Source organism: Octopus bimaculoides, chromosome 4 (genome assembly GCF_046866305.1).
Source record: "Octopus bimaculoides isolate indiv1 chromosome 4, ASM4686630v1, whole genome shotgun sequence".
In the NCBI taxonomy this organism is placed as follows: Eukaryota; Metazoa; Mollusca; class Cephalopoda; order Octopoda; family Octopodidae; genus Octopus; species Octopus bimaculoides.
In genome coordinates, this window is record NC_142931.1 from 48,265,662 (window position 1) to 48,283,161 (window position 17,500).

The following is a 17,500-nucleotide window of genomic DNA, read 5'->3' on the forward strand; positions in this document are numbered from 1 at the left end:
ACGCATCGCTAAAACGGCTCGTCCCATGGATCGCAGATTAAATTTGTATATGCAAATTAAATCTAGCCATGGAGGAATGTAGTGGCGGACAAAAAACAAGACAGGAAAACAAACAGAAAAGGCTTTACGGCCAGACGAGAAAAATTATGTGTGTAAGAACGCGATGAGGCACGGACCCAAGAGGGACAAAGTGGTGCGTGCGTTGCTTGGCGAAAGCCAAGGAAGGAAAGGATTATTGACCGGAAGCATGTGACCATGCCGGTGTAAAGGGAAGAGAGAGAAAAACAGAGGGAGGAAGTAAAAGAATAGGTGAGCAACGAGAGGAAAAGAGAAAGAGAGGAAAAACGAGGGGGAAAAAAGAGATACGTAGTAGTAACAGAGGAAGAACGAGAGGGGTAAAGCGAGATACGTAGTAGTACAGAGGAAGAACGAGGTGGGGAAGGAAAGAGAAAGAGATAGAGTAGCGTCGGAGGATATGAGTTACAAAAACTACTTACATTTGGAAGATGCTGCATTCAATCATGTAAAAACAAATAGTAAATGAGTATATGCACATATACGTACAGGTATGTGCATACCGACATCCACCTGTATGTATAGGTGCATATCTGGGTACAGGACATTGCAAACAAACGTAGACGAGAACACACGAGCCACATCAAGTGGGCGGTGAATAAATTGTCGTCTAAATATTGAAAAATGAAAATAACACTGACATCTCATTTCAACAGACATATTTGCCAAAATTACATAAAACGATCTTGAAGTAGTTAAGAGTAAATTTATTCAATAAAATCGCCATTAGCTTCAACCACAGCCTCCAGATGACTTCAGAATCTCCTGCAAATCTTCCAGATTGTCTCCTTCTTTAAGTTGGTGAATGCTCCCATAATCCTTGCCTTCAGTTCATCTTTGGTGTTACAAGGAGTTCTGTTGGTCACTCGCTCAACTGCGCTCCACACATAATAAACAAGGGGGTTGCAGTCTGGGGTGTTAGGTGACCAGATGTAAGAGGTGATGTGGTTACAGAAATTGTCTTACATCTATGACTGGGTTCTCCTGCTTGTGTGGCATGGTGCAGAGTCCTGTTGCCAAACATAGGGTCTTTCAGCAGCCACCCTCTTGACCCAGGGTAGCAGTACCTTCTCCGAGCTCTTGATGTAGGTCTCCGTGTTGAGTCTGAGGCCATATGGGAAAGTGAATGGAGGAATAATGTTGCCATCACAAGAGATCACTCCAAACACAATGATGTTGACTGGATGTTTGAGATGCTTGAAAGGAGATGTGTAGATTTGTGCTGCCTCCAAGAAATAAGGTGGAGAGAAGGTTCTGCTAGGTTCCTCACAGGCAAAGAACACAGGTACAAGGTTTACTTGACAGAGAACAATGATGGGTTCGGGGGTGTGGTTATACTTCTTGCAGAGAAATGGGTTGTTAAGGTAATCGAGGTAGTCAGAGTATACGATAGAATACTTAAGATTAGATTAGTGCTACATCACAAGTTAGCAACCATTATCTCAGCCTATGCCCCTCAGCCAGGGCTACCTGATGGACAGAAAGACCGATTCTATGACACCCTCTTGCAGACTACCTCACTGACGAATGACAGGGACCTTCTCTTTGTGGCTGGTGACTTCAATTGACATGTTGGACAATATGCAGGGGGATTCCATGGCATACATAGAGGGTATGGTTTTGGTTCCCGCAATGAAGAGGGAACCAGGCTGCTGGAGTTCTGCAATGCAAATGATCTTATGGTTTGCAATATTAACTGCAGGAAACCTGCCATTCACCTAGTTACCTACCGTTCTGGTAGACACACTAGCCAAATTGACTACAACCTCGCCAGCAAAAGGGAAAGATGGCTGCTTATAAATGGGGTACATTCTTCTTATAAGAAGAATGTACCCCACAACATAGACTAGTAGTTAGCGACTTCAGGATCAGGGCTAAATGGATGTCCAGAAGATGACCAGCATGGTGGAGAAGGGTCTGCAAGCTTAAATATTCTGTGAATGGACAGAAATTTAGAGACATATTACTTGAAGCCTTTGACGAAATAGAAAGGGATATAGCATCACATGATGTGGAAGACAACTGGAGATTTCTGCAGGACAACCTGCTGAGGGCCAATGACCAGATCTGTGGATGGTGCAAAGTCCCCTCTTGATCCAAGGTAATATGGTAGTGGAACAATGTTGATGACAGGGCTATTAGGGAAAAGAAGCAGGCTTGGAAGGACTGGAAGAACAGTGGTCGCAGGGAATTGTATCAGACTGCCAGATGAGACAGGTTTATTTAGCCAGAGGAGAAGCAGATAAGAAAAAACTTGCCAATATTCAGTGCCGTGAGGACCAAAGACTTGAGGTATTTCGTATTGCAAGACAATGTCTGAGAGAGAATCATGATGTCATAGGAGACAAATGTGTCTGCATAGATGATGGTTCACTTGCATTAAACAAGGCTTCAAAGAGAGAAGTTTGGAGATGCCACTATGAAAGGTTGCTCAATAAAGAGAATGAATGGGAGAAAGAAAGTCTGCCGAATGCTGACCCAACAGAGGGACCAGCTATCCAAATTGACAGTACCTTGGTAGATAAAGCAATTAAGGGTATGAAGATAGGGAAAGCCTCCTGCGCATCAGGAATCCCCACAGATATGCTCAAATAACTGGTGGTGTTGGCTATAGCCTAGTAACCAATATAGTCAACCAGGTGATACATGAAGGGGTCATACCTAATGACTGGTGTAGCAGCACCATAGTCAACTGCTACATAGGTAAAGGTGATGTTTTAGATACAAATAATTACAGAGGTATCAAGTTGTTGGATCAGGTAACGAAGGTCACAGTGAGGGTCATAGAGCAACTAATTAGGGAGAGAGTCAGTGTAGATGAGATGCAGTTTGGGTTCATGCCAGTGAAAAGCACCACTGATGCAATATTTCTGGTAAGACAGCTGCAAGAGAAATACCTAGCCAAAGCTAAATCTTTGTACCTGGGGTTCGTTGACATGGGGAAAGCCTTTGACAAGGTCCCCTGATCCCTTATCTGGTGGTCAATGAGGAAACTAGGGAGAGATGAATGGTTAATGAGAGTAGTGCAAGCCATGTACAGGGATACTGTCAGTAGGGTGAGGATTGGCAACAAGTACAGTGGCACACCCTAGCAGTTGAGGGAATCTGTGGAAGAGGTAAACCCATGGTAGGGGGCCAAATAGACCATCTTTTACTATAGACCCCTTTGATAACTATTTTATTCTGGTTGACCCTCATGGCCTCTCAATGTTTAAAAACTAGTTTTATAGATACTTCTTTCAAAATTCCTATTTTGTTTTTCTAACATTAACTTGTAGATTGAAGTATGCAAAATGTTACATAAAGAAACCTAGCCGTTTCTTTCAATAAATACATCTGAAACAAAATATTTCATGAACCCTTGATATACTACTGTGCATTCCCAATTTACTATTTTAGTTGCGTGAACCCCACCAAAATCTTACATAGACCCCTAAGGGTCAAACAGACCCTGGTTCAGATCCACTGATTTAGAAAGTTATATCACAGAATCCTTTTGGCCTTTTAGTAGTTGTACAAGGCAGATCTAATGTCAAGGACTCTCTGAGCATTATGATAGTACAAACTTCCAGGACAATGCATTAATTCACAAAATGTCATTGAAAATTGGGGTCAAGAGCACAAAACTGAAGTAGAGCACTTTGATTAACTTTCCATCATTACAAAATCTCAATACAACCAAAACATTTATGGTTTGAAGCAGCAAAAAATGAGCTACTTCCCTTTGCCATCGTTGATGAAATAGCTAAAGTGAATTTTACTTGAAGAATGGATTAAAATTCTCCCAACAAGCATTCAGTATCTGTATGAGTCGCAAAGATGTGATGGATGCCAAAGAGGACCAATTACGTATTAGATAAAAACACTTCCATTTAACAAGATATTTCAGTAACTCTGTCCAATCTCTACATGTGTGTGTACATATATATAGGGTGTGATGGGTAAATTGTCAGCATTCTATATGTTTATTTTCACACATGTGCATTGTTTGTTTTTGATCTTGTTGACTACACAGTGTATGTAGGGTCAGTTGGGCACTGTCTGTCAGGAAAGCAGCACTATAACACAATTCACTCTGCCAAAAATTTAGAAATTACATGTCATACTGCTTAAAATTCATGCCAGAAGCTCCAATATGAACATTTCAGAGTGTTTGCATGTTAATCTGAAGATAGTGCAATTTGAGGACATATACCTAGAGTAATAAAAGTCAAACATCCAGTCAACGTCATGGTGTTTGGAGTGATGGCCACATTATGCCTCTATTCACCTTGCCATATGGCTTTGACTCAACACGGAGGCCTATACCAAGTGCATGGAGGAGGTAGTGCTGTTCTGGGTCAAGAGGGAGGCTGCTGAAAGATCCTATGTCTGGCAACAGGTCACTACACCATGCCACACAAGCCGGAGAACCCAGTCATGGCTGTTAGACAATTTCTGCAACGACATCAACCCTAGCATCTGGCCACTTAACTCCCCAAACTGCAACCCATTTGACTATCATGTGTGGGATGTAGTTGAGCAAGTGACCAACAAAACGCCTTGTAACATCAAAGATGAACTGAAGGCAAGGATTATAGTAGCATTCACCAACCTAAACAAGGAGACCATCTGGAAGAGTTGCAGGAGATTCTGAAGTCATCTGGAGGCTGTGGTTGAAGCCAATGGCAATTTTATTTAATAAATTTACTTTTAAGTATTTCAAGATAATTTTATGTAATTTTAGTAAATATATCTGTTAAAATGAGATGTCAGTGTTATTGTTATTTTTGCGTAATTGAGAGAACAGGTTATTCACGGCACCCTGTATATTTATATATATATATATATATACATATATATATATATATATATATATATATATATATATATATATATATATATATATAAACAATATATGAGTATATGCATATATATGTACATGTATGTATATACCTTCATCCACATGTACATATAGATACATAACTGGGTACACGACGTGGCAACAGAACATGGACAAAATGGTAAACAAGGTGCAACAAACAAGCAGGCCACATAGAAATATCCCCTATATATATATATTACACGTGTATAAGGGATGACCACTAGGTGGATATCCAATATGCTAGTGATCATCCCTTATACATCTGTAAAACAACTTTTTTCTGAATTTTCTGATCTTTTTATATGCTAGGCCACTTGGTTTTAAATTGAATTAATATTCAATTTATCACCCTATCTGTCTACCTATATATATATATATATATAAATATATCAAATTAAGAATTCTACGAGGTATGGTACAATGCAAAATACCAAACGGAACCTCACCTCTTATATCTCATCTTTCTTCCTCCTTTAACGCCTATGTGATATAATTTTTGGGAGAGAATACATACATTTGCGGCTGAAGATAGCTTTATATTGTCAATTATACACTGATGTAACAACTATAAAGCTTGAAACACATGTACCGCAGAATCCTTTGTGTTTTTGTTTTTGCATTTACAATTTTTATATATATATATATATATATATATATATATATATATATACAGTTTATTCACTGCACCCTGCATTTATATATATATATATATATATATACATATATAAATATATATATAAAGGTAGCAAATTAGTACAGTCATTTGAACATCAGACAGAGTCATCATCATTTAACATCTGTCTACTATGCTGGCACGAGTTGGATTGGATGCCTTGTAATATTTGTTTTGACTATCACTGTGTTCCAAGTCCCAATTCCATCCATGTGTACTTGATGGGTAGACTTAATCTATCACCCACTTAAATATCACCACCTGATAAGCATTCATGTCATGCCTTCTGTTTGAAGATAATTATCCTCCCACTAGTCTTGGAGGCCCTGTTAAGGTTCATAGGCTTTGCCTTTGATATGGACTAAAAGGTGAAAATATGTTAATTTATGTAGTTGATAATGTAATGATATTCAAAACGATTCGTTAACTTTATAAAATAATATTTCAATGTGGCAAGGAGCTACATTTAATTTTCTAATTTGTTTTCATAGCTTAGTCCAAGGTAGAACGTCCTTGCCCTTAACTTCTTGTGGGGCATCTGAGTCTTATGAAAAGAGACGACAACCTTGATATTTATAGAAGTGGGATCTAGGAAGATTTTGATATTCATAAAATAGAGACTTGTTTGCAACTCAGTGGACTCTATTAAAGCCACCAAATGGTCATGATGGATTAAGTCTACCATTTAATAATTAGTGCAATCCCTCCAACAAGCAGCTCAATTTCCATTTACAAAATTTCCCTTGTGAGTGGCTTTGGTCAACTCAAAGATAAAGATATTTGTACAAAGTAATGTGAAACGAGATTGAACCTGGAATGATATGATTGTGAAGGAAACTGTAAAATCATGTAACCATGCTTGTGGGCATGACCCTACACGAATCCCTGAGATAAATATGTATTCCTACATATCTTTTCTTTAAAGAATTAATCTGTAATTCACTTTGTAGCCTTATCATGCTCAGCTACTGCAACACAGCATTACACAATACATAAGAGTATAAAGAGATATTAGTATCTTAAATGCTCTGCTTCCAAATCACATGGTATTTTGGCACAGTCCCACTTGGACAAGCACCTTCTAGTATAGCCCTGGGTTGATCAAAAGTTTGCAAATAGATATGTGAACAGCAGCTAAAAGAATTCCATTGTGTGTATGTGTGTGTGTGTGTGTCTTGATATTGCATGATGGTTGTAATCAAGCTTCAGTTTCATGCAAGCAATGTCATTTGTTTTCAGTCTTCCATGAAAACATGTCTGATGAAATGGGGAAATATTGCTTAACTTGGAAAGAGGTGAGGGTTGGTGACAGATAGGCATCTGGCATTAGAAAATCTGCCTCAGCGAATTATGTTTGACCTATGCAAACATGGAGAAGTAGATATTAACACAATGATGGTGGTCTTTAACATGTCCTAAATTGAGAAAATCACTGATCAACCAGCAGAGTAACATAATAGCATTTATACATTTATGTCACAAATATGCAAAATATTGTTTTAACCATATGCATTTCAGGACAGTACCAAGTAAATAAAAGAACAGGTGCAGGTGGGGATTTTAGCCTAAATTTTAACCAATGGTAGTTAAACGTATATATTTCGACAAAATATTTTATATCAGACAAGAAGTTACCTAACTTTTTCTTGTTAGTCATATACACCTTTACATGACAACCATACTACAGTGTCTTCTTAAAATCCATAAATAATCGATGCATAGAACATGGTGACTTTTGTTGTCACATAAATCAAGCCAGCTCTGTTGGAATACAAAATTTGGCTTATGGATGCTATTTTATATCAATTTTTCCTCCAGACAAAGACTGGTGAAATTTATGACTTCTTTTCCTTTTGTGTTTGTGTCACAGGTGGGTGTCATTGCTATCATTACCAATAAAATATGAATACGATCTCCTGTTACTCAGATAAACTGAAACCAACAGAAACAAGGAGAAGGGTGTAAAATAATCCGAATTTCCAGAATCTTTTTTTACAATTAAAATGTTTATAATGGTTAAAGGGTGGAAGTTTTGTCTATATATGTGATTTACTCAGGAAAGGAAGGGCAATGTCCATGACCTTTGAATCCTTCCCAGATTGGTTAGGTTGATGTCGATGCACAGGCCTCGTTCAAGTGTTTGCGAAAGAATGAACTCAAAAACCACCAAAGGGACCAGGTGATAATGTTAAACTGGACAGCATGGATGAGTTCTCAGTCAACTCTGTTGGAAGTGTGACATTGAGATAGCTGATTAAGCACCTGGATATAAGCATTTAATCAGTATTGTTCCCAGGATATGTTGCTTTTCACTCTTTCATTTGTAAGATTTTCTTTACTCTATAAGAGTAGCAAGATCTGTGCAACAGAGTAAAATTTTGGATAACAAAAACATGTAATACTAAGATATGCTTAAGTATAGATAAGGATATGATCATGCAAAAACATAAATACATTCACAAATATATTGAATCAGGTAGTAAATTGGCAGAATGCATTGAAATGAAAGAATACCTTCATTCTAACAATATAACAGTACTCTAAGTTCAAATTCCACCAAGGTTAACTTTGCATTTTATCTTTGTTAGGTCAATAAGCAAAGTACCTGTTGAAAATTGGGATTGAATTCTCTTTGGCTTTTTCTCTTTGAAAGAAATTGACTGAAGTTAGATCCAGAGAGGGATGGTGCAAGGTTAGATACCAAATATATGTTGTGAATTACAAAGTTACCTTTATGACCCCCATCAGATACTGAGAGCTGATTGCATGGTTACATGTACAATAAAGTTTTCCAAGCAAATTTTTCTGAACAAACCTGCTACTACCCATAAAATGATTTCTGACAAAAGTACAATAACACATTTTTGGGGAGGGGCATAATCCTATATATTGACAGCAAAGCATAACAAGACCTGGAATGATAAAAGGCAAAGTCAACCTTGGAGAGTTTTAAACACTAAACATGAAGGCATGTAACAAAATATTGCCAGATATATTATTTGGATCCACCATTTTACCCTTGATAAAATAATTCTATTAAAGGCACAGTGGCGGCGCAATGGCCCAGTGGTTAGGGCAGCGAATTTGCGGTCATAGGATCGCGGTTTCGATTCCCAGACTGGGTGTTGTGAGTGTTTATTGAGCGAAAACACCTAAAGCTCCATGAGGCTCCGGCAGGGGATGGTGGCGAACCCTGCTGTACTCTTTCACCACAACTTTCTCTCACTCTTACTTCTTGTTTCTGTTGTACCTGTATTTCAAAGGGTCAGCCTTGTCACACTGTGTCATGCTGAATATCCCCAAGAACTACGTTAAGGGTACACGTGTCTGTGGAGTGCTCAGCCACTTGCACGTTAATTTCACGAGCAGGCTGTTCCGTTGATCGGATCAACTGGAACCCTTGACGTCGTAAGCGACGGAGTGCCAACAAAATTAAAGGCACAAAACCCGACATATTGAAAGGATGGGGGCTAATCAATTACATCTGCTCCAATTCTCAACTGGTACTTACTTCATTGATCCAACCACAAAAGGATGAAAAGTAAAGTCAACCTCAGCAAAATTTGAACTTGGGATATATAGAGCAGGAGAAAAGCGCAACTAGGAAACTTGTTAATAATGCTTACAATTCTGCCAGATATCTGCCTTTCCATTGATGAAATACCACTACATACTTGGCATCATAAATTGCAGAATATAATTCATAAAAGTGTGAAAACAGTAGCATGTGGTATTGAGCAACACCATAATCTTGAATTCAAATCAGTTATATGTTTTTGCATACATAAGTATTTTAGAAGTACATTCCATTTAGTAAGTCTGAGGGGTTTCATACAAGTTTTCCTGAAAATGAAAGCCGCAATAGATTTGCATCCACTTTGGAGTTAAATTTTAGTACTCATTATCAAATAACACAAATTCAGTGAAGCTATGAGCAAATGATGGAGCTACTACAGGGTCACTTGACTTACTAGAAATAGCAGCCAAATGTTCCTCAAATTACATACTATCATCTTTTATAACAATAAATATAATGAACAACGTAATTTTCAATGCACAAACAGAAAGGATGATCACATATACAAAGTCTGATCATAGACCTCCTAGATCAGAGTTGATCTGTGGCTATGCATCAACTGGAACAAAAGCATTCCTTTAAAATCTAAGTGTTTAGGGACAATTTACACAAAGAAATGTGTGTGAGTATTTAACGGGGGAGACCAAGGAAACTAATTATAAGGGACAGCAGTATAAAAGAATTCTATATCCATAATGAATATGAGTTGGGAAGAGCCAGAGAAAAAGGAGAAGTTGAAGAGGTGGAGGGCATGTTCGGATCATAAGTGTAAGAGTAAGTAACAAGAATATGCAGAGGTGGTCAAGGTACACACAAACTGGTTCAGTTGGATATTTACAGGTAAAAATAATGAGGTTCCACCATAAATTGATGCCAGCCCACCACAAGGCTATACACATACACACAATATATATTTTATATAGTTTACAGATGAGATCCAGAGATTCTCCATATAAAAGACAGTAGTACTCAAATGATTTGAATTTAGAGTCCGGTGTCTTGAGAAGGGATCATTCCATTTCACAAGGTAAAGAAAAGCTATAAGAGGGATGAAGTTGAGCAGGTATAGAAGCAATTATGCAGATAAACAAATTAGACACATCAAACATATTAAATACATTAAATATATCAAATACAAAATTCCATCCCATTAATTTTCTGTTGCTTGTACTCTGGGTAAGTCTGACCTATTAATATAAATATCGATGTATTTATACTTAAAAATTCATCATTTGAAAGATTCCATCTTTTGCTTTCTCTCAGCTTGCGTGTGTACATATATTGTATTTGAAGTATTTAATATATTTGATGTATCTAATGTGTTTATCTGCACAACTGTTTATATATATATATATATATATATATATATATATATATATACCATCATCATCATCGTTTAATGTCTGCTTTCCATTCTAGCATGGGTTGGACGATTTGACTGAGGACTGGTGAACCAGATGGCTACACCAGGCTCCAATCTGATTTGGCAGAGTTTCTACAGCTGGATACCCTTCCGAACGCCAACCACTCCGATAGTGTAGTGGGTGCTTTTACATGCCACCAGCACGAAGGCCAGTCAGTCAATATATATATATATATATATATATATATATATATAAAGTGGTAACCTCACCAGCCCTGGTAGCACAAAAAAGAGCACCCAGTACACACTATAAAGTGGATTGTGTTAGGAAGGATATCCAATCGTAGGAGCCATGCTAAAGCTGACAGTGGAGTGCAACACAGCACTACGGTTGATTCCGTTAAACAATCCAATCTATGACAGCATGGAAAACAGAAGTTAATTGACAATGATGATGTTGTAGAGTGTTTCCACTTAGATCAATCATCTGGATCAAAGTTATCTAAGTTTCATTTCCTTTCTTACCATCTACTAAGACACTCAAATAACAATGCAACACAATTTATTTTCTTTTTTGGTTTGTCACCTAATTACAGCTGAAAAGAAATACCAAATATTGGAGACAGAAGTCAAGAAGAATATTAAGAGACAGAAGACAAGAAGAGTAGACTAGTGCATCAAGAGAGCATAAATCTATATATGCATTCTTTTATTCTTTTACTTGTTTCAGTCATTTGACTGCAGCCATGCTGGAGCACCGCCTTTAGTTGAACAAATTGACCCCAGGACTTATTCTTTGTAAGCTTAGTACTTATTCTATAGGTCTATTTTGCCGAACAGCTAAGTTACGGGGACCTGAACACACCAACAACGGTTGACAAGCGAAGGTGGGGGGACAGACACAAACACACACATATATATATATACGACGGGCTTCTTTCGGTTTCCGTCTACCAAATCCACTCACAAGGCTTTGGTCGGCCCGAGGCTATAGTAGAAGACACTTGCCCAAGGTGCCATGCAGTGGGACTGAACCTGGAACCATGTGGTTGGTAAACAACCTACTTACCACACAGCCACTCCTGCACCTGCATGAATATATCGGTTAAAGATGTACCTGGGATAAAAAGGAATATACTCTCGTATATATATAATGACAATAGCCATGGGAAACTAATCGACTCAAATATACACCAACACACTTATACAAATGCTAATGAGAGGAAGACATAAAGAAACAAAATACAAAGCATACATTTGTTTCTAGGACGAATACATTCATAGATAAATCATTGGGCATTGCATGCCTATGAACCTTGATTAGTAAATAAACAAAATACATACAGAACCATGAGCTCAATACATACATTAACATGTGACAGATAAACAACATATGGGACAAGTGGACAACATATACTTTGGGAAAAGTGAACATATAGATGTATGTGAGTTTAAGAAGCTCACTTAGCAACCTTGTGGTTTCAGGTTCAGTTCTACTGTGCCGTGTCTTCTACAATGGTCTTGGGTTGACCAAAGCCTTGTCAATGGATGCGAAAGCGAAATCAGGATGGCACCTGTGCCCAGCGTCGCCTTTCTGGCACTTGTGCCCATGGCATGTGTAAGGACTTTCGTGCGAGATTGTTGCCAGTGTCCCTGGACTGGCTCTTGTGCGGGTGACACATAAAATATACCATTTGAGCGTGGCCGTTGCCAGTACCGCCTGACTGGCCTTCGTGCGGGTGGCACGTAAAAGCACCCACTACACTCTCGGAGTGGTTGGCGTTAGGAAGGGCATTCAGCTGTAGAAACTCTGCCAAATCAGATTGGAGCCTGGTGTAGCCATCTGGTTTCACCAGTCCTCAGTCAAATCATCCAACCCATGCTAGCATGGAAAGCGGACGTTAAACGATGATGATGATGATATATATATATATATATATAATAATATAAATAATATATCCATACATATATGTACATACCTACATCTATATTATCTATATTATTATATGATCGAATGCCACGCATCCTTTCCCAAGTATATACACATATATATATACATATATGTGTGTGTATGCATGTGTCTATGTTTGTTCCCCATCACCACTTGACAATCAGTGCTGGTTTGTTTATGTTCCATTGACTTAATGGTTTGGTAAAGAGACTAATAAAATAAGTACCAGGCTTTAAAAAAAAAAGAAGAACTGGGGAAAATTTACTCCACAAAAATCTTCAAGATAGTGTTCCAGTATGGCCATAATTCAAGAGAACACACATACAAAAACCATGGGACAAGTGATCGGTACATATATATAAAACCAAAGGACAGGTGAACAACACACACACAAACTTAGGAAAAGTGAGGAACATGACTTGTAAATAATAAGCACACAAACTCATAAGAAGGGAAATCACATTCATACAGAAACATCTGACAAGTAAACTGAATGCATACAAGAAACAGTGAACAATACACACAAATATTGTTGTTGTTGTCGTTGCTGGCACTCCGTCGCTTACGACGTCGAGGGTTCCAGTTGATCCGATCAACGGAACAGCCTGCTCTTGAAATTAACGTGCAAGTGGCTGAGCACTCCACAGACACGTGTACCCTTAACGTAGTTCTCGGGGATATTCAGCGTGACACAGTGTGACAAGGCTGACCAAATATGGGACAAGTGAATAACACGAAAAAAAAAACACGAGACAAATTAACAACATAAATATGAAGCAAGTGCACATCACACATACTAGTATGGGACATGTTAACATCACAAACACACTATGTGTTTATGTGTTATTCACTTGTCCACTGTATTGATGTAGTTCACTTTTGCCAAGCTTGTGTGTGAGTGTGTATGCATTATTTACTTAAGCCACTGTATATAGAACAGTATACATTTGTGCCACTGAACTACATATATTTGTCTTACTTTATATGCCAGTCACTAGCCCCAATGAAATATGACGTTCACCAGACCCACCGAAACGTGTCGTTCGCAAGCCTCACCGAAACGTGTCGTTAGCAAGTCACACTGAAATGTGCCGTTCGGAAGTCCCACTGCATGTGCCGTTCAGTAGTCTCACTGCATGTGTCGTTCAGTCGTCCCATTGTATATGCTGTTTACTAGTCCCACATATATTTCCATAGATGTATTGGGACAAGTGAATAAAACCTAAGTAAGGAACAAATGAACAACCCATACACACATCGACACAGAAGCACAAGACAAATAAACGAGCGAACAACAAACAACACATACATACATGCATGCATAGGATGTTAGAACACACAGAGAAACACCGGTCAAATCAATCACATGCGTACATATAGATTCCTACCGGAAGTGGACATCCAAATATAATTGGAACACACACACCTGCACGGGACAATCAAATGTCATTGAAGCATATTTAAGTAGTTGCAAACAAATAAGCATTTGTGGAGCAAACAACGTTATGACTGTAGAGCAAAGTAGACACACTCATTGACGAAAAATATATTACACATGCTTGAGCGCGATATCTATGTGTGTGTGTGTGTGTGTGTGTATATATATATATAGAACACGTGTGCATGATGAATATTACTCTCTTCCATATTTACATAATAGGTGTACTGCTTACAGATATGTTTGGCACATGATATACATAGGACTGCGGATTTATGCATCAAATATGCATAATATTGATTATTATTCTTATTACTGCTACTATATAGATATTTTACAGGCATAAAACAGTATACATATCCTCACTACATGAAAGGAACACACACACACACAGCATAGTAACTGCTTGCATATACTGATATAACTACACAAACATCTATGCAAATGAAAAGTGCACGCCTACACATACATAGAGGTATACTACATATACACAGGAACAATATAACATTCGCACCTTTACTACACGTTCTATACAGACACATCCTGGTATATTACATAAAGCACAATACTTCGCCTATAACCACACACATATCTCTAAACATGAACGTAGTTTCAGGCATTAACACCTTTACAACATACAAATGTGTTACGTACCCACCCTCTCATTGTGTGAATGACATCTTCATAACACAAAGTATGCACACAATGTGCGAAACGAAAACTGACACACACACACACACGTGTGTGTGTGTACACACATACACGTATATCACACACCCACAAGTGCCTAGAACAGATGGAGGTAGTTACTGTTTACAAGAATACAACTTAACGTCCCGGGACATGTGATACCAGATCACTATTATTACCAATAATACAATTAGTATTATGTACTATTATTTAGTCGTCGCTACATTTGTGCTTTAACTGATATCAGCACTAACAGCGAAATTATTTAACTAGTACTACTCACCGCCGCCGCAGGTTTAACGTACTGGCAGGACGGAGGAGCGAGAGACATGTGCGCTAGCTTTGTGTGTATGTACGTGTATATTCTACGTTTCAGCCCTAAAGTTGTGGCCATGCTGCAGTGTATGTGTGTATATATATATATATATATATATATATATATATATATATATATATATATATATGTGTGTGTGTGTGTGGGTGAATAGCTAGGATATAGTCCCTTTATATCGAATCTGCAGCATTCAATCGTTTCGATCACATGGTGATTTGAACTGCCGGCATGAAAGGAACGTAACTCAATACAGTACAGCAAGGCATCAATATTAATTTCAAATCCATCTTTCTTTGTCTATATACATAACCTCCGTAAATCTAGTGACTGTTAGTTACTCATACACACTAGAACCTAAAGTGTTTTTTTGCTTGATTTGAGGTATACGAAGTAAAATGTGTGGATAGGTGCGTGTGTATTCTCGTGTTCAATGATATATATATATATATATATATATATATATATATATATATATATATATATATATATATATATATATAATTAAACAAGTATACGAGAGAATTTCTCTGATCTAAAGTACAGTATTTGTGTTCCCTCTAGATGTGTGTGTATCGGGATTTAATAAGCAGTGCTTTGTACTCGTGCATGAGTGATTTATTAATGACTATGTACGCATATGTGTGTGTATGTATTATATATATAAGACAAACTGAGATAGTGAATGAAGGAAAACGACAGAAAGAAAAAGTAGGTAGGACGACGAGAAAACTGAAAGAAAGAAGACAGGATTTTTTTTTTCTCTCTTAGTCCGGTGTAAATGGAAAAATCGTCCTCTGTCCCGAGAAACTTACCTGATCCGGTAATAAGAACCGTCTCCCCTGCAACATCCTTCGCATAAAAACATCCCGGCAGGATGGCCCGTATAATTCCTTCCAGTAAGTAATAATAAAAAGCCAAAATGGTTAGAATAATTTCCTTCACGAAATCCCAGTCGATCATAGTGGAGTTTGTATGTCTGATCTTCTGTGTACGGTTAATTTCCTTGTATATATATTTTTTTTCTTTAAATAGAAAATTCCCTGGACAGTAAACGCTGTTTCGTTTTATGTATAGCTCCTGAGGATTTTTTTTTTTATTAATGTTTTTAATTAATCTTCGCCTGTTTTTTTTTTCTTTCGTTTACTCCTTTCGATGTATTCGAATTAACCTCGAACTTCTGTAAAATAAAATATTAAATAAATTGAGAAAATTTATACATACATAAATCTAACACGCACACTTATATGTATGTATTATCTGTTTACATTAACTATAGGACGTCCGGACTAGCACAGATGATTACATACATACATACATACATATATCACACTCAGTGACGGTTAAATTGTGTGTCAGTGGTTAACGTAATATGAAATTATGTAAACAATTTTAGCATTCATCAATTGGAAAAAATATAATTTCACATGTCAACAACAATATCCGGATAGTTGAACATAATAAATATATGTATAAAATACTCGTTTAGCTTACATATAGATATTAAATAAAAGATATCATCTGGTACAAGATTACATTATGCGAGATATCCATTCATTTAAATCTAACAAATGTTTATATGGTCAGCGTTGCGAAAAAAAATTTTTTTTTCTTCCGTTGTTAATGTTATGATCCTGTCAGAAATAAAGTCTTGCATTGTGAGGGAGGGCAGGGAAAAGTTTTTTCTTCTTGCTTGGTCTTTCATACATTATATTGACAATTAAATCATCGTTTATAATTATTTGCTACCTCTACTGCTATCTCTAGTCATTGCTGTTATTGTTGTTCTCGTCATAATAATAGGTTTTATGCCACCAAGTTCTTTTGGGACTTCACAGGACGAAATTGCTCCTTCCTGTTTTTCTGTTTTTGTTTGTAATCCTCATTTCTCTGTTGTCGGTTTGTTTTATTCTCTTCTCTCTCTCACACACACACACAAAGATACACAAAACCTATACAGACTTTTTTCTTTCCTTCTTTAGTTCAAGCACCGCGAAGAGGTAAGAGGGGTGCACGAAGAGAGTAGATATTTTTTTCTTCTCTACTATTTTCTTTGATTACATTCATACATGCAAACATATATGTATGACTTTTTTCTACACATAGCCCATAGAAGAAGTAGATTTGAAGGCGGTAAGCTCTCAGTGAGTTCTGATTTGCTAGTCTAATTATGCGATCCGGTTTCGGGTCACGGCTGGCGCTATTTCAACTTAAAAAAAAAAACAAAAAAAACCTCAACTTCTCAACTTTTACATCGCTCCACTCCCTAAAATTCACACAGTCCTCACCCTACTGATGTCCAACCAGTGAAATAGCAGACATGTGTAACACATTTTATTTTAAGAAATAATTTTAATTATTAATTAAAAACATGTGTTAATCATTCCTCAATTAAGAACGTAAATAGCAACGATATTGCGATATGGGTTACTGTGTTAGTAACACAGTAATTATAAATTTGTGCATTTGAAATTTACAAATATTGTTAATAATGATTTTAGAATTGGCTCGTAGCAACGAAATTCCGCAAAAGTGTGT

The 17,500-nt window shown here is 37.3% G+C and overlaps 1 protein-coding gene across 7 annotated transcripts in view; it reads right to left on the reverse strand.

Moving 5' to 3' along the window:
* The window catches only part of LOC106884518 (epidermal retinol dehydrogenase 2), a 336,544-nt gene that overhangs the window by 315,942 nt on the left and 3,102 nt on the right, over window positions 1-17,500 (reverse strand). For 4 of the 7 annotated variants that reach the window (XM_052967041.2, XM_089350683.1, XM_052967043.2 and 1 more), the window contains exon 2: window positions 15,778-16,142. In XM_052967041.2, coding sequence (XP_052823001.1) covers window positions 15,778-15,925 — 148 coding nt within the window. In that variant the 5' untranslated portion in view covers window positions 15,926-16,142. Of the gene's footprint in view, window positions 1-15,777; window positions 16,143-16,456 lie in introns of all 7 variants that reach the window. The other 3 variants (XM_052967045.2, XM_052967040.2, XM_052967042.2) reach the window with 2 other exon arrangements.